This window comes from Pelophylax lessonae, assembly GCF_965119305.1.
Source record: "Pelophylax lessonae genome assembly, chromosome: 6".
Classification (NCBI taxonomy): Eukaryota; Metazoa; Chordata; class Amphibia; order Anura; family Ranidae; genus Pelophylax; species Pelophylax lessonae.
Window position 1 is genome coordinate 40,815,447 of NC_138773.1, and position 18,353 is coordinate 40,833,799.

The 18,353-nt window shown below is 48.0% G+C and overlaps 1 protein-coding gene across 1 annotated transcript in view; it reads left to right on the forward strand.

Annotated features, from left to right (window-relative positions):
* Window positions 1-2,551: 2,551 nt before the first annotated feature.
* The window catches only part of LOC309558547 (uncharacterized protein), a gene marked incomplete at its 3' end in the record, with an annotated part of 303,007 nt that continues 287,205 nt past the window's right edge, over window positions 2,552-18,353 (forward strand). Inside the window, exon 1 of the mRNA XM_082261626.1 lies at window positions 2,552-2,617. Coding sequence (XP_082117752.1) covers window positions 2,575-2,617 — 43 coding nt within the window. The 5' untranslated portion in view covers window positions 2,552-2,574. The remainder of the gene's footprint in view (window positions 2,618-18,353) is intronic.

Below are 18,353 nucleotides of genomic sequence, written 5' to 3' on the forward strand. Positions count from 1 at the left end.
GGACCCCACTTTCCACACCCGCCCAATCCGAGTACTCCCCATTAATCACCACCCTCTGGACTCTCCCCTGGAGCCAGTTCTCTATCCAGGTACTCACCCTATGGTCCATACCTACCTTCCTTAGTTTGTACAGTAAGTGTTTGTGGGGAACGGTGTCAAATGCCTTTGCAAAGTCCAGATACACCACATCCACAGGCTTTCCCTTATCTAGGTGGCAGCTCACTTCATCGTAGAAGGTTAATAGATTGGTTTGGCAAGAACGATTTTTCATGAATCCATGCTGATTACTACTAATAATACCGTTTTCATTACTAAAGTCTTGTATGTGGTCCCTTAACATCCCCTCCGAAATCTTGCAGACTAATGATGTTAGGCTGACCGGCCTATACTGTAGTTACCCTCGATATATCTCGGCCCCTTTTTAAATATTGTTACCACGTTGGCTTTTTTCCAATCAGCTGGCACCATACCCGTCTGTAAACTATCCTTAAAGATCAAGAATAATGGTCTGGCAATCACCTGGCTGAGCTCTTTAAGAACCCTCGGGTGCAAGCCATCCGGTCCCGGTGATTTATTTATGTTAAGTTTCTCTAGTTTAGTTCTAAGTCTATCTTCTGTTAGCCATGTACTTCCTGAGGTGTATTATTTAGTTTAGCATTACAAGCTGGGTTAGTGTAGCCCCCCAATTCTTTTGTGAAGACTGAAGAGAAGAAATTATTTAACACTACCGCCTTTTCTCTGTCCTCTGTGGCCAAATTTCCTTTGTCGTCTTTTATGGGGCCAATGTGTTCTGGCCTCGCTTTCTTACTGTTTATATACTGTTTATATACTTAAAGATTTTCTTGGGGTTCTTTTTACTCTCTTCCGCTATACGTACCCATCATGAACATGAACGCCTGCACAACACATGCTCATTAACGCCTAAATGCTCATTAATTCTATGGGTGTGTTAATGCGCTTTTAGGGTGCTTTGAAATTTAACATATAAAAGAGCCCTGAATGACACCCCTGAATGTCTTTGTTGCCGGCTTAGCTGGCTATGCATGACTTCTTTAGGCCAACCTTTTTCAGCCAGGGTGCCTTGAGGTTTCTTCAGGGGGGGGCCTTTGCAAAATGTTTAAAAATTACCCAAAAATTGTATACAAGGCGGGGGGTGGATGAAGCCTGTCTTCTAGTTACACAAAGCCACAGGTTTTTATTGTGCACCATTACCACCTTCTATCTGGTGACCTCCTAATGACCAATGGTATCATTATTTGTAAAGAGGATGTTAGTTGTCTGCATAGCATCCTTGTTTCACCCTCCCTTGCCCCTCTCTGTCAGCGCTGGGGTCTCATTAGCTGTGCGATGGAGAAAAACTGAGTGAGAAGAGAAACATTGGCATACTAGTCAGTACCAGTTTGCAAAAGTGTATTTGCTTTGGAAGAATAAATCACCTCTAATGTTGGGTGTCCTACTTGGACTTGTGGATGTTGCTGTATTATGTAAAACTATTAGAATAGTTTTTACATTTTAACCACTTCCCAACCAGGCGACCACCTGCCGCCTTTTTACTGCGGCAGGGTGGCTCTTCTGCGCAAACGCGGGAAGCTAGGGGGCAAGCGCGTGCCGCCGCCGGCACGCTTCCCCCCCCCACTCGGCAGCGGGGAAGCCGATGCATAAGTCAGGTGGCTCCGATTACTGCCTTCCACCCACGATCTCTCCCCGCAGAGTGTGTATGAACGGTCAGCTGTTGTAAACACAGCTGACCGTTCTTCTCCCTGGAATGATCACAGAGCTCATGTGATCCTTCTATATAGGATCACAGGTCTCTATGATCATTTCACAAGCCACACCCCCTCACAGTTAGAATCACTCCCCTAGGCTCACATTTAACCCATTGATCACCCATAGGGTTAACCCCTTCCTTGCCAGTGTCATTATTACAGTAACAGTGCATATTTTTAGCACTGATTACTGTAGTAATGTCACTGGCCCCCCAAAAGTATCAAAAATGTCAGTTAGGGGTCCGAGCTTTTTTACCATTACTAGTAAAAAAAAAAAACAATAAAAATGACATAAATCTTTCCCGTAGTTAGTAGACGCAAAAATATGTAGCAGAAAACAAATTGGCCTAAAATGTTAAAAAATTTAGATTTTTCCATTTTTTTTGGAGATTTTTATATAAAAAATATGAAAAATATAATTTTTTTTTAAATTGTCGCTCTTTTTTGTTTATAGCGCAAAAAATTAAAACCGCACAGGTGATCAAATACCACCAAAAGAAAGCTTTGTTTGTGGGGGAAAAAAAAGACGTCATGTTTATTTGGGTACAGCATCACATGACCGCGCAATAGTCCGTCAAAGTAACGCAGTGCCGAATCGCAAAATAGGGCCTGGTCATTAAGGGGGGTAAATCCTTCCGGTCCAGAAGTGGTTAAAATGGGGTGCCTCAAGGCTGTCCATAATATTAAAGGGTGCTATTTCCTGCAAAAAGGTTGAGAAGCTCTGCTTTAGGCAATGCTTTGTATACTGAAAGTAGAAAAAGGAGTGAAAATGAAAGTAGAAGAAGAAGAGTAGATCGAAGAGGACAAAATGAGAGCGCAGGTTGTGCTCCTTCTCTGCCTTCTACAAACAGGTAATCCGCTGATAATATGGTGACTACCCTGTATAAAGGGGGGGGGGGGGGCAGTGAGGCCTGGGAATGGTTTGATTTGCAGGATAAGGAGAGGAGGGGGTTGGGAGGTCTGTAGCACATCTATAACTGCATATAGCTGATTGCACATAGAAGACAATGTAACAAATAATGTATAGAAAGGAAGACAATGTATTATTTCTGTGCAGAGAGAAGAATAAGGTGACAGCAGGCTCTGTATATGTCACAGGACAATAGATCTGGTAATGTGATGAGACAAAGCTGACAATCCTCCTCCTGGGTTAGTTGGTATTTCTGCAGGGAGGGGCAGGGACATCTTATATCATATACATGGATATACAGGGACATCTTATATCATATACATGGATATACAGGTACATCTTATATCATATACATGGATATACATGAACATCTTATATCATATACATGGACATCTTATATCATATACATGGATATACAGGGACATCTTATATCATATACATGGATATACAGGGACATCTTATATCATATACATGGATATACATGGACATCTTATATCATATACATGGACATCTTATATCATATACATGGATATACAGGGACATCTTATATCATATACATGGATATACAGGGACATCTTATGTCATATACATGGATATACAGGGACATCTTATATCATATACATGGATATACATGGACATCTTATATCATATACATGGATATACAGGGACATCTTATATCATATACATGGATATATAGGGACATCTTATATCATATACATGGATATACATGAACTTCTTATATCATATACATGGACATCTTATATCATATACATGGACATCTTATATCATATACATGGATATACAGGGACATCTTATATCATATACATGGATATACAGGGACATCTTATATCATATACATGGATATATAGGGACATCTTATATCATATACATGGATATACATGAACATCTTATATCATATACATGGACATCTTATATCATATACATGGACATCTTATATCATATACATGGATATACATGGACATCTTATATCATATACATGGATATACAGGGACATCTTATATCATATACATGGATATATAGGGACATCTTATATCATATACATGGATATACATGGACATCTTATATCATATACATGGATATACAGGGACATCTTATATCATATACATGGATATACAGGGACATCTTATATCATATACATGGATATACATGGACATCTTATATCATATACATGGATATACATGGACATCTTATATCATATACATGGATATACATGGACATCTTATATCATATACATGGATATACATGGACATCTTATATCATATACATGGATATACAGGGACATCTTATATCATATACATGGATATACAGGGACATCTTATATCATATACATGGATATACATGGACATCTTATATCATATACATGGATATACAGGGATATCTTATATCATATACATGGATATATATGGGCATCTTACATCAACATCATGGCAAAGCCAAGAGAGGACTGAGGATGGGGAAATATCTCATCTCTTCTGGAGTCAGCATTTCACAGAAATCTTAGGGCTCTTTCACACGGTCCGCCTCCGTAGGCGGATCCATGTTGCTCAGCGGGGATCGATCCGCGATCCCCGCTGAGCCGGCGGATGACAGCTCCGTCTCCACTTGCAGAGCGGAGAGAGAGAGGTGTCTCAGCCCCCGTTGCCCTCTATGGGGGATCGGATGAGAGTGGACCGCTCTCATCAGATCCGATCCGATTACTGAACGGATGGAAAAATAGGGTTTGTCTCCGCTGACATCCGCTGCCCCATAGAGCTGCATGGAGGATCCGATCAGATCCGCCTAAAAAACTGACAGGCGGATCTGAACGGATCGCCCGTGTGAAAGAGCCCTTACAGCTTCTTCCTGGAATCACACCTCTCCGTCATTATCCGACCCATGTGCGATTCTATGAAAACAGCTGGATCATCAAAACAGTCGAATAACCAGAACTTCCAGTCCGATCCAATCACATTTCTTTAACCACTTCTGGACCGGAAAGGATTTGCCCTCCTTCCTGACCACGCCATATTTTGTGATTCGGCGTTGCGTTACGAAAAATTACGTGGTCGCACGACGCTTTACCCAAATAAAATGTATGTCCTTTTTTTCCCACAAATCACAAATAGAGATTTCTTTTGGTGGTATTTGGTCACCTCTGCGACTTTTATTTTTTGTGCTATAAACAAACGAGACTGCGACATTGCGGTGGACAGATCGGACCCCTAACTTACATTTTTGACACTTTTGGGGGGACCAGTGACATTACTACAGTAATCAGTGCTATAAATATGCACTGTTACTGTAATAATGACACCGGCAGGGAAGCGGTTAACTCAGGGGGCGATCAAAGTGTTAAGTGTGAGTCTAGGGGAGTGTTTCTAACTGTATGGGGGATGGAGTTGTGAAATGAACACAGAGACTTGTGTTCCTATATAGAAGGATTACAGGCACTCTGTGATCATTTCAGAGAGAACAACAGTTTGCTGTGCTGACTGTCCTTCTCTCTCAGCGGGGAGCGATCGCGGGTGCCCAGCTGCCAGTCCCATGGATTGGCATCTCTGCTGCCTAATTTCCGGAGCAGAAGCGATTAAGATACAATCATTAAATATCGATCGTCTCTCTGTTTTAACCACGTAATCTCATAATCTGATGGATCACAATGTGATCGTATAAACAAAGCATCTCAGTGCTGCTGACTGATGAAAAGCGATTGAGTCCTGACCTCAACCCGATAGAACACATTTGGGATGAATTAGACTGCGAGCCAGGCCTTTTCATCCAACATCAGTGCCTGACCTCACTAATATGCTTCTGGAAGAATGGTCAAACATTCCCATAGACACACTCCTAAACCTTGTGGACAGCCTTCCCAGAAGAGTTGAAGCAGTTATAGCTGCAAAGGGTGGGCCAACTCAATATTGAACCCTACAGACTAAAGCCCCGTACACACGCAACGATTATCGGCCGACCAATCGTCCGTCTTTTGTCCAGAGTGGTGTTTTGTTGGTTGGAATGTGCCTAGACTGCACACGAATTTTCTCGCCCAACAAAATTCTACTTCAGAAGTGATGTCATGTGTTGGATTGCTTTCTTTGTGTTCTTTCTTCACTGAGCATGCCCAGTCTTGCTCATAAGATTTTTCCCTGCTGAAATCTGTACTGACTGCACGAAAATCGGCCGTGTTTTGACGGCAGACAAAAATTTTATAGTCTGCACACCAGAATTTTTTCGTCCGAAAAGTCGGAGTTGGTTGTCGGAAGCACCATACTAACAAGCCGAAAATCGGCAGATCGGTCTTGGACGAAAATTCCCTGTCGATTTTCGATGCGTGTGTACGAGGCTTAAGACTGGGAGGCCATTAAAGTTCATGTGTGTGTAAAGGCAGGCGTCCCAATACTTTTGACAATACAGTGCATATATATATATCTATATATATGTGATTCTGCACAGCACGGCTGTTACTGCTGTAGGGCTGGTGGTTAAAGTATAACTTTTTTTAGTGGGGAGGATTAGAACAGCGGTCAGGATTTTATTGCTCTCTGTTCCCCCTGATAAGCTGGATACACACTATACAACTTTTGTTGGTAGATTTCCTCTGGATTTACCATATCTATGCAGTGCAGGGGCCGGCCTGACTGCATACAAATGAGAAGTGTTTAGGTCTGCCCTCATATTAGATGGTTTTCTGGTAAATCTAAATGAAAGAAATCTAAAGAAAATTGTATAGTGTGTATCCAGCTTTAGGGAGATTCCCCCTCTCTCTGTCCTGATTCTGCTTTCACTGAGAATGAAAGAGAAAGAATTGTTGGTTGTCCCCAGAATAGTAATAGAGGACAAATGTTGCAATGGGGATATTAGTTCTGATGTTCAGACAAAATTTAGAACCCGGCAGAATAGGAAACCCAAATAATTTCCTGTGAATCCGTGCGCACTGCGCATGCGCAGCGCATCATACATGACGATGGTGCACTGAGGAATTTCCCTGTCAAATTCCTCGACCGATGAAACCGTGCATGTGCAATGCAAAAATGGCACTGTACGGCATGCCATGGCTCTGTATGACATGCAATGACACTGTACGGCATGCAATAACACCTTACAGCATGCTATGGCTCTGTACGGCATGTGATGCCTCTGTCTGGCATGCAATGACACTGTACGGCATGCAATGACACCTTACAGCATGCTATGGCTCTGTACGGCATGTGATGGCTCTGTATGGCATGCAATGACACTGTACGGCATGCAATGACACCTTACAGCATGCTATGGCTCTGTATGGCATGCAGTGACACTGTACAACATGTGATGGCCCTGTACAGCATGTGGTCACACTGTATGGCATAAGATGGCACTGTACGGCATGTGATGATACTGTAAGGCATAAGATGGCACTGTACTGCATGCCATGGCACTGTACGGCATGCCATTGCTCTGTATGGCATGTGATGACACTGTACAGCATAAGATGGCACTGAACGACATGCCATGGCTCTGTACAACATGCCATGACACTGTACGGCATGCCATTGCTCTGTATGGCATGTGATGACACTGTACAGCATAAGATGGCACTGAACGACATGCCATGGCTCTGTACGACATGCCATGACACTGTACGGCATGCGATGGCTCTGTACAGCATGCAATGAGACTGTACAAAATGCGATGGCTCTGTATGACGTGTAATGAGATTGTACAGCATAAGGTGGCACTGTATATCATGATGTGTCACTGCATGTTGTACAATGGCATCACAAGCCATACAGAGCCATGGCATGCCGTACAGTGCCATCTTATGCTGTACAGTGTCATCACATGCCGTACAGAGCCATCGCATGCCGTACAGTGTCATCACATGCCGTACAGAGCCATCGCATGCCGTACAGTGTCATCGCATGCCGTACAGAGCCATTGCATGCCGTACAGTGTCACTGCATGCCATACATAGCCATGGCATGCCGTACAGTGCTATCTTATGTCGTACAGTGTCATCACATGCTGTAAAGTCTAATTGCATGCCATACAGTGCCACTGCATGCCGTACAGAGCCATCTCATTCTGTAAAATAAACCCACAGCAAGGGTTGTGGAAAAGTTTTGTCCGTGGCCCCTTTATTGGGTTAAAAACAATGTTAATTATTAAATGAACTTTAAGCTTTACTACCAAACAGAATCGCTGTTAACCATCAACACACCAACAGGCTTAATCACTAAGACTCAAGAAGCGATATCTCATAGCACAGGTGTCAAACACAAGGCCCCTGGGCCGGATCCGTCCCTCCAGGCAATTTCATGTGGCCCTCACACCTCTCCTGTAACAGCGGCACCCCCTCGTCTCCGCCCCCACCTCGTCTCAGCAGTTGGCATAAGAGAGGAGGACAGAATTCTTCCACCAAATCCTGAGGGGGGTGCACTGTAAAGGAGGGTGAGGGGGATGCACTGTAAGGGAGGGTGAGGGGGGTGCACTGTAAGGGAGGGTGAGGGGGGTGCACTGTAAAGGAGGGTGAGGGGGTGCACTGTAAAGGAGGGTGAGGGGGTGCACTGTAAAGGAGGGTGAGGGGGTGCACTGTAAAGGAGGATGAGGGGGGTGCACTGTAAGGGAGGGTGAGGGGGGTGCACTGTAAGGGAGGGTGAGGGGGTTGCACTGTAAAGGAGGGTGAGGGGGGTGCACTGTAAGGGAGGGTGGGGGGGTGCACTGTAAGGGAGGATGGGGGTGCACTGTAAGGGAGGAGGGTGCACTGTAAGGGAGGGTGAGGGGGTTGCACTGTAAAGGAGGGTGAGGGGGTGCACTGTAAGGGAGGGTGGGGGGTGCACTGTAAAGGAGGGTGCACTGTAAGGGAGGGTGAGGGGGGTGCACTGTAAAGGAGGGTGGGGGTGCACTGTAAGGGAGGGTGAGGGGGGTGCACTGTAAGGGAGGGTGAGGGGGGTGCACTGTAAGGGAGGGTGGGGGGGTTGCACTGTAAAGGAGGGTGAGGGGGGTGCACTGTAAGGGAGGGTGAGGGGGTTGCACTGTAAAGGAGGATGAGGGGAGTGCACTGTAAGGGAGGGTGAGGGGGTTGCACTGTAAAGGAGGGTGAGGGGGTGCACTGTAAGGGAGGGTGAGGGGGTGCACTGTAAAGGAGGGTGGGGGGGTGCACTGTAAGGGAGGGTGAGGGGGGTGCACTCTAAAGGAGGGTGGGGGGTGCACTGTAAGGGAGGGTGAGGGGGGGTGCACTGTAAGGGAGGGTGGGGGGGTACACTGTAAGGGAGGGTGAGGGGGGTGCACTGTAAAGGAGGGTGGGGGGTGCACTGTAAGGGAGGGTGGGGGGTGCACTGTAAGGGAGGGTGAGGGGGGTGCACTGTAAAGGAGGGTGGGGGGTGCACTGTAAGGGAGGGTGAGGGGGGTGCACTGTAAAGGAGGGTGGGGGTGCACTGTAAGGGAGGGTGGGGGGGTGCACTGTAAGGGAGGGTGAGGGGGGTGCACTGTAAAGGAGGGTGGGGGGTGCACTGTAAGGGAGGGTGAGGGGGGTGCACTGTAAAGGAGGGTGGGGGGGTGCACTGTAAGGGAGGGACATCTAGTATTACAGATACAACTGGCCCTTTGATGGCAACCATATAGATAATGCGGCCCCCCATAAAATTGAATTTGACAGCCCTGTCTTATACCAACCAAATACCAGTTTACCAACCACTGTCCACTCACAGTCCCACTGTCCATCTTTTTGGGCGACATTACCCAAAAAGATGGACTTTCAATACCAAACAGAACTGCTGTTAACCAATAACAGACCAACATGCTTAGTCACTAATGCCCCATACACACGTGCAGATTATCTGCAGACTTTTGTCTGCAGATTTACCTTTTCTATGTAGTGCAAGGGCCTGCCGGATTGCATACAAATTGAAAGTGTTTAGGTTTGACCTCATATTATTTGGTTTTGGTAAATCTGCAGATAATCTGCACGTGTGTACGGGGCATTAGACTCAAGCAGTAATATCTTAGTAAAGGTTACACTCATTGGCTGGATGTTTCCCGCCAAAAGATTTGTCACCAATCCAGTGCTCAGCATCTGAGGTAAATCTTCCTACCAACAGCAGACAGCTTATCACCTCAAACACAAAACAGAAAGAAGCAGCAAAGCCGCCATAGAGAGACATGTACTTAGCAGTTCCCCGACCGCCCGCCGCAGTTTTACTGCGGCAGGCTGGCTCTGCTGTGTGAACCGACATAGCTCTACATTGGTTGCGTGCAGGGTGCTGGGGGTGCTAGGCAGTGGGGATGCCGATGCACGGGACCGGCAGCACTGATTGCCCTCGGGCACCCGAAGTCGCTCCCGCTAAGAGAGAAGGACGGTCACATGTTGTAAACACAGCCGACCGTTCTTCTCTCTGGAATGATCACAGAGTGCCTGTGATCCTTCTATATAGGATCACAGGTCTCTATGATCATTTCACAAGCCCCTCCCCCATAAGTTTGAAAACACTCCCCTAGGCTCACACTTAACCCTTTTATCACCCCTGGGTTAACCCCTTCCCTGCCAGTGTCATTATTACAGTAACAATGCATATTTATAGCACTGATTACTGTAGTAATGTCACTGGCCCCCTTAAAAGTGTCAAAAATGTCAGTCAGGGGTCCGATCTGTCCGTCACAATGTCACAGTCCCGCAAAAAAAAAATCGCAGATCGCCGCCATTACTCGTTAAAAAAAAAAAAAAAACAATAAAAATGACATAAATCTTTCCCGTGGTCAGTAGACGCAATAACTTTTGCACAAGCCAATCAAAATATGCTTATTGCGATTTTTTTTTACCAAAAATATGTAGCAGAAAACAAACTGGCCTAAAATGTTCAAAAATTTTGATTTTTACATTTTTCATATAAAATTTCATATAAAAAAAAAAAAAAATTCATATAAAAAATGTAAAAAATATTGTTATTTTTTCAAAATTGTTGCTCTTTTTTTGTTTATAGCGCAAAAAGTAAAAATCACACATGTGATCAAATACCACCAAAAGAAAGCTGTCAATGTGTCCCTAGGGGCGTGGCTTGTTAGATCATAACAGAGACATGCGATCCTACATAGCAGGATCGTATAGCCTCTGTGATGATCTAAGGGAGAATGACAGACGGCTGTGTTTACGTCTGTCTTTCTCCCTCTCCTGAGTTAGATCACGAGTGGCCGGCGGACATCGGAGCCGCCGGTCACACGCACGGGGATGTTAGTGAACTAGCGGGGGCGGAAGCCGTACCGGTACGTCACTTTGCCCAGGAGGGGCTGACTGTGTCGTGTGGCGGTCGGCAAGTGGTTAAAGAGAAAGTAAACTTCCATCTTTAAGTTATACCTATAGGTAAGTCTATAATAATGGTTACCTATAGGTAATGTAAATATCTCCTAAACTTGCACCATTTAGGAGATATTTACTGTCCTAGCAGCCAGTCACGTCACTGGCGCATGCGCTCTGAAAGAACAGCCGCCCGTGCCGTTTCTTCAGAGCAGTGTGCCGTGATTGGCGGCTCCCTCGCACATTCCAGTCACAGAGCCGGAGCTGCGAACCCGGAAGGAGGACCTGGTATACATGGACGCAGCCTCCATCGAAGACATCTCTGGAACGCTTTGTTTTCTGGTAAGTTTAACATAATGTGCTGGTATGCAATGCATACTAGCACATTATGCCTTTGCCTTGCAGGTAAGTGAAAAAAAAGTGCAGCGGTTTACAACCGCTTTAAGAATTAAATGTATTTATTAAAGCGGAGTTCCACCCTGGATTTTTTTTTTTTTTAAATACCCCCGGGACAGTCAGGGCTAGTACAATCCACAATGGATAGCCTCTGAACTGTCCCGGGTTGCACTTACCTGTTAGGACAAATACTTACCTTGAAAACGTCTTGTCCAGCGCTGCCATCTCAGATGTGGGCAGCTTGAAGCCAGCGAGATCCCCTTCGGCGTCTTCTTTCGCCTTCTTCGGTCCCACGATGCTCTGCGCCGGCCCCGACCTCACTTCCGGGTCGCGCGCGTCATCCCTCCACAGCTTCTGGGCATGCCCAGAAGCTGTTTAGAAGGGGATGACGCGCGCGCCCCGGAACTGACGTCGGGGCCGGTGCAGGCGCAATGATTCCTGGGAGCGATGACGTTCAGCTCCCAGGAATCATTGCAGAGCCAGGAAGTGACGACGGGCCGCGGCCGAGGAAGGAGGAAGAAGGAAGTAAGGTAAGTATTTTTTCTTCGCTACGAGGTAAGTAAAAAAAAAAAAAATATGCGATTATCCATTTCTTTTTCAGGTGACCCGGAGCGAGAAGATGGAGGTAAGTATTAAATTAGGGTGGAACTCCACTTTAACCCCTGCTGGACCGGAAAGATTTGCCCCCTTAGGCTCCATGTACACGGGACGTTGTTAAAAGTCCCTTTGAATGCTGGAATTTTTAGGACGTTTGAAACGTCCGTTCGGTCGCGTTTGTACCCGCGTTTAGCGGGCGTTTAGCGGCGTTTGCGGGCGTTTACGTTTAGAAGCGTTCCTAGAGGTCAAAAAAATTATTCCCCTTTAAAATGGAAAAACGCGAACGCTAAACGCGTTCGGACGCGTTCAGACGCATTTGGACGCGTTTGTGCGTTTGAAACGCCGGGAAACACACGTTCCAACGCAAATAATTGCGTTCTAACAAAAGTCCCTGAACGCAACTGCCTGCAAATGACTGTAAACGACCTGGTGTACATGGACAGATAAGATAAAATGTAGATGAGTTCAGGGGCTTCTGAAAAAAACGCCCAACTGCTCCTAAACGTTCCATTTCCAGCGTCCCGTGTACATGGAGCCTTAATGACCAGGCCATTGTTTTGCGATTTGGCTCTGCGTTATTTTAATGGAAAGTTGTGCGGCCGTGCGACTCTGTATCCAAATAAAATTGACGTCCTTTTTTTCCCACAAACAGAGCTTTCTTTTGGTGGTATTTGATCACCTGTGCGATTTTTAATTTTTGCGCTATAAACAAAAAAAGAGCGACAATTCTGAAAAAAAAATTATATTTTTCACATTCTGCTATATAACAATCCCACTCATGTGCTAATTAAATCAATACACAATAAATGCTGCGCTATGTGAAAGCTAAATGACTATACAATCAGAATATAACAATATCAAAATAATATTACCCACTTCAGCTCTGGAAGGTTTTACCCCCTTAATGACCAGGCCATTTTTTTGCGATTCGGCACTGCGTTATTTTAACGAAAAATTGCGCGGTCGTGCAGCGCTGTACCAAAATACAATTGATGTCCTTTTTTCCCCACAAATAGAGCTTTCTTTTAGTAGTATTTGATCACCTCTGCGGTTTTTAGATTTTGTGCTATAAATAAAAAAAGAGCGACAATTTAAAAAAAAAAAAAGCCATATTTTTTGCTTTCTGCTATAAAACATTCCCAATAAAAAATTAAAAAAATCTAATTTTCTCTTACGTCCTCCGACAGTCGCCGCCTCTTCATATTCGTCACAATGGGGTATTAGACTTTGCTCCGAAGGAGTAGCTAGGCAACAGAATATGTTAACATTAAAGCTTTTAACATATCCCACCCTCAAGGGGTGGTCCCCTCAGTCAATACCCTCCTACTTCCTGCAACCATATCTCAGTTTCAATGTCTAGCTTGTCAGGAGTGGCTGGCTCTCTCTGTGCTGGGGCTTTGTGCCCCAGACTCTTTCTTATTTTTGATTTTTTGTTTGAGTTTTCTCTCTACCTTTACTTAGCTGTTCTTTTTGTCAGCATTAGTTAGTTCTTCTGATGAAGAGGATCATGCGGGCTGGGTCTCGGGCTGATCCCCCTGGTCGCAGGTCGTGGGCCAGTGGCTTCCCAGCCTGCCATCGAGCGTTCAGCCAGGTAACGCTCCTGGCACAGTGAACGACCCATCCCTGTTCGGTGCAGGGATGATTGGTGAGGTGGCTACCTCACTGGACACTGTGCGGTTTCTTAACCCCCATTTTGTGCGTCTTGTATGCGACTCTCCCTGCCTCATGTGCAGCGGCTTGTTCGCCTGTGCGGGTCCCCCACGCCATTGTGAGGTAAGTGTATCTATGTGGGGACCTGTCTGTCTGGGGGGGGTGTCAGTCTGGGACTGTGTAACCTGCCTCTGTTCTCACTGTTTGTCTCCCTATCACTCGGCTGCATGCTGTGGGCTGCAAGGGGGGGGGAGCTGTGTGACACTGTGTGTGTCAGCTTTGTCAGTGTGAGAAGCTGTGTGCTGTGGGGCATGTTTTGTGGCATGTTTGGGCACTATACAGCGATCGCTGCGGCGATCTACCATGTTTTTTATATATGGCTAAAATGTGTGCATTGCTGTACTGTGGAGCGGCGGTTTCGGCGCCAAACGGCGCCATTTTGCCTACACTCGCTCCGGCCGCATGTTCTACATGCATGGCGGCCATTTTCTTGTAGCCTCCCATAGGCTTTAATAGAGCGCCCTGGTTGCATCACTTCCTCTTCTCCTGGGTACACCGATCGAGGCAGCAGCAGCGGCGAGGGTCTCCTCAGGTTATATCCTTCTTATCCATTGCCTGTGTCAGTTTTATTGTCCCTGTGGGGGTCTCATTGTGCTTGTGCGTGGTGCGGTGGGCTGCGCTTCCCTGCGCTTGTTAAAGGGGCAGTTAACCCTTTATTATCCGGCATTTGATATTGTGGCAATGGATTCTCAGGAGGGCAAATTTCCTACCGCCTTGGTGGATAGCCAGGGGACCGCTGTTTCCCCCCCCAGGGGGGGATTTAGCCACTATTGTGGCTGGCCTTGCTGCTCAGGTGCAGATGCTGGTGGCTGCTCAATCTACTAAGAGACCCAGAGTTTCTCTTTCCTCTGATTCTGAGGGTGAAGGTGATGGGGCTGTTATGGCGGGGGTCTCCTTATCGGGGTCCCGCTCCTCCCTGGATCTAGTGGGGTCCGAGGTGGAGGCTGAAGTTGAAGGGGTTGATAATTCTCCCCCTAGCTCACCTGAAGAGCTTGCAATCATGGATGACTTGATTGCTTCCATAAAACAAACACTGCGTTTGCAGGATGAAGTGTGTCCCCCGCTGCCTTGGCGGCTTATGGGACGCAGAGAAAACGCAGGACGCCGCAGGTTTTTCCCTGCAATGATGATTTTCAGCGCGCTGTTAAGGAACAATGGCGCAATCTACGCAAACCTTTTGCTGTGCCAAGTAGGTTCAAGCTGCGTTATCCTTTCTCGCCTTCCACTGATGAACGGTGGTGTGTGCCACCCCCGGTGGATCACGCAATTGCGGTTTTGAACAAATCCACTGCGATTCCTGCAGAGGATTCCCCAGTGTTTCGTGACGCCACGGATAGGAGATTGGAGTCTCTTGCCCGTCATACTTACTCTGTTACGGGTTCTATGCTTACAGCTCTGTTTGCCTCTCTCATGGCGGCCCAGGCTGTTCTCAAGTTGGACGCAGATGCTTAGGCGCGTCCTGGTGGCCGATTCGGCCTCGCCGGCGACCCTGGATATGGTGGATCAAATCCACCAGGGTGTCATGTATCTGTGTGATGCGGACTTGGACTTAGTCCCGTTGGCTGCACGTGTGCACAGCGTGGCGGTGTTGTCTCGCTGCCTGGTTTGGTTAAAATGTTGGTCAGTGGACCAATCTTCACGTAAGACCTTAGCTAATCTGCCTTATGATGGGTCTCGCCTTTTTGGGGAGTCCTTGGATGTGTTGATTAAGGGGATCACCGGAGGTAAGAGCACTCTCTTGCCCCATTTCCCCAAGGCTAAGGGGGCTTCTGGGAAGAAGCATGCTAATTTTCGTCCCCTCAGGGGTCCTTTCGTGCCTTTCGGTCGCACTACAAGGGCAAACCGTTCAAAGGTCAAGGCTCTCAAAAGAAGCCCTGGTCTGGGAAACAGAAGTCCGGTCAGTCCGGATCCGCAGCCCATAACAGTGCGGCCTGAAGGGGCGCCCTCACCCAGTTTTGGGGTGGGGGGACGCTTGCTCGGTTTTCTTCAACCCTGGTTGGCCCGCGTGCGGGACAGATGGGTTCAGGAGATCGTTCGATCTGGTTACAAGATCGAGTTTCTCTCTCGGCCGGAGAGCAGATTTTTTCCCTCTAATCTTCAGCTGTCTCCGGAGCGTTTACGGGACCTGCACCTGGCGGTGCGGGACCTGAGGGCTCAGGGAGTGGTGGTTCTGGTGCCTCATCGGGACAGATTTCGGGGGTTTTATTCCAATCTGTTCACCGTGCCCAGGAAGGAGGGCAAGGTTCGTCCAATTCTGGACTTGAAGGCTCTGAACCGCTCTGTGCGGGTTCGCAAGTTCCGCATGGAATCCCTGTGGTCGGTGGTTGCTGCCCTGGTTCCGGGGGAATTCATGGCCTCCATCGATTTGAAGGATGCGTATCTTCACATCCCCATTTTCGAGGGTCACCAGCGGTACCTTCGATTCGCCATTGTGGAGGATCACTACCAGTTCGTGGCGTTGCCTTTTGGTCTCGCCTCGGCTCCGCGGGTTTTCACCAAGGGGCTTGCACCGGTTCTGGCATTATTGAGAGCCCAGGGCATTTCTGTCCTGGGGTATCTGGACGACATTCTGGTTCAGTCTGCGACCAGCCAGGGTCTGGAGAAGGACCTGTCTGTCACGATGCAAACTCTGCAGGAGTTTGGTTGGACGCTCTCGTCTCTGCGGACGTGCATGCAATGTCTGGGATTGATGGTCTCAGCCTTCGAGGCGATTCCCTTCGCCCAGTTTCACACGCGGGGTCTCCAAGCGGAGATCCTGTCCATGTGGGACGGGCGACCTCAATCTCTGGATCTTCAAATCTCGTTGAGTCATCGCACCAGAAGAGACCTTCTGTGGTGGCTCCAGTCCCCGATGGTGTCCGGGGGCAAGTCGTTTCGTCCTATCTCGTGGACGGTGATCGCCACGGATGCCAGCCTGTCGGGCTGGGGTGGTGTTCTGGGCGTTCTGTCCGCCCAGGGAACTTGGTCGAAGGGGGAGTCCTCCCTTCCGATCAACATTCTGGAATTGCGTGCGATAAATCTCTGTCTTCATCGCTGGACGGACCGGCTGCAGGGCTGCCCGGTTCGGGTGCAGACGGACAATGCCACGGCGGTGGCCTACATCAACCACCAAGGGGGCACCAGGAGTGCCCGAGCGGCTCGAGAAGTGGCCGACATTCTGACTTGGGCCGAGACTCATGTCCCGGCGATAACGGCGGTGCTCATTCCGGGGGTGGAGAACTGGCAGGCGGACTATCTGAGTCGCCAGACCCTGGATCAGGGGGAATGGTCTCTCCACCCGGCTGTCTTCCAGATGTTGTGCGTGAAGTGGGGTCTTCCAGATGTGGACCTGTTCGCGTCTCGTCTCAACAACAAGGTGAAAAGGTTCGTGGCAAGGACGCGCGACCCTCGTGGCAGACGCGTCGGACGCGTTAGTGGCCCCGTGGCATCAGTACAAGCTGATGTACGCGTTTCCACCGATTCAGTTGCTGTCCAGGTTCCTTCGCAGGTTACACTCGGAACGCAGCACAGTGATTCTTGTGGCACCGGACTGGCCTCGCCGGTCCTGGTACGCAGACCTCGTGAATCTGGCGGTCGACGCCCGTGGCGTCTGCCTCTTCGAGACGATCTCCTGTCTCAAGGACCGATATACCATCCTGCTTTACAGTCGCTGGCTTTGACGGCCTGGCTGTTGAGACCGAGGTCCTGAAGGAGCAGGGTCTCTCCCCGGAGGTCGTTCATACCTTGATCAACGCGAGGAAGTCTTCCTCGGGGAAGGTTTACTACCGTACTTGGAAGGCCTATTTTGCCTGGTGTGAGTCCAGGGGGTTTTCACCCCGCACGTACTCGGTTTCCCGAGTGCTGTCCTCCCTTCAAACAGGTGTCGATCAGCGTTTGGCGCTGGCTACGATAAAGGGTCAGGTGTCTGCGCTGGCCGTTCTGTTTCAACGTCCCGTGGCTTCCAACTCCTTGGTTGGCACTTTTGTTCAGGGAGTGCGGCATCTGGTTCCTCCTAGGAGGGATCCTCTGCCCCCTTGGGACTTGAATCTCGTTTTATCTGTGTTACAACGTGCTCCTTTTGAACAGATCAGGGAGATCTCGTTGTCTATGTTGTCCAAAATGGTCGCCCTTTTTGGTTGCGATCACTTCGGCTCGCAGAGTGTCGGAGCTGGCGGCTTTGTCCTGCAAGTCTCCGTATCTGGTTGTTCATTTGGATAAGGTGGTCTTGCGACCTAATCCTTCTTTTCTTCCGAAGCGAGTTTCGGAATTCCATCTTAATGAGGATATTGTCTTGCCTTCGCTGTGCGCGAAGCCTAAACATCCGAAGGAGGTGAGTCTACATTCTTTGGATGTTGTTCGGGCGATAAGGGTTTACCTTAAATCGACTGAGTCTTTTCGAAAGACGGACTCTTTGTTTGTTCTTCCAGAGGGTCCTCGGAAGGGCATGGCGGCGTCGGCCTCTACCATCGCCAAATGGATCAGGCAGACCATTGAACAGGCATATGCTTTGCGGGGGAAGGTTCCCCCTGTGCCTGTGAAGGCGCACTCTACTAGATCTCTGAGTACGTCTTGGGCCTGTCGTCATGGGGCTTCTGTAGCCCAGGTGTGTAAGGCGGCGACCTGGTCGACCATGCACACTTTCACTAAATTCTACAAGGTAGATGTTCAGGCATCGGCGGATGCTTCCTTTGGCCGCAAGGTTCTTAGTGCGGCGGTTCCCTAGGGTCCC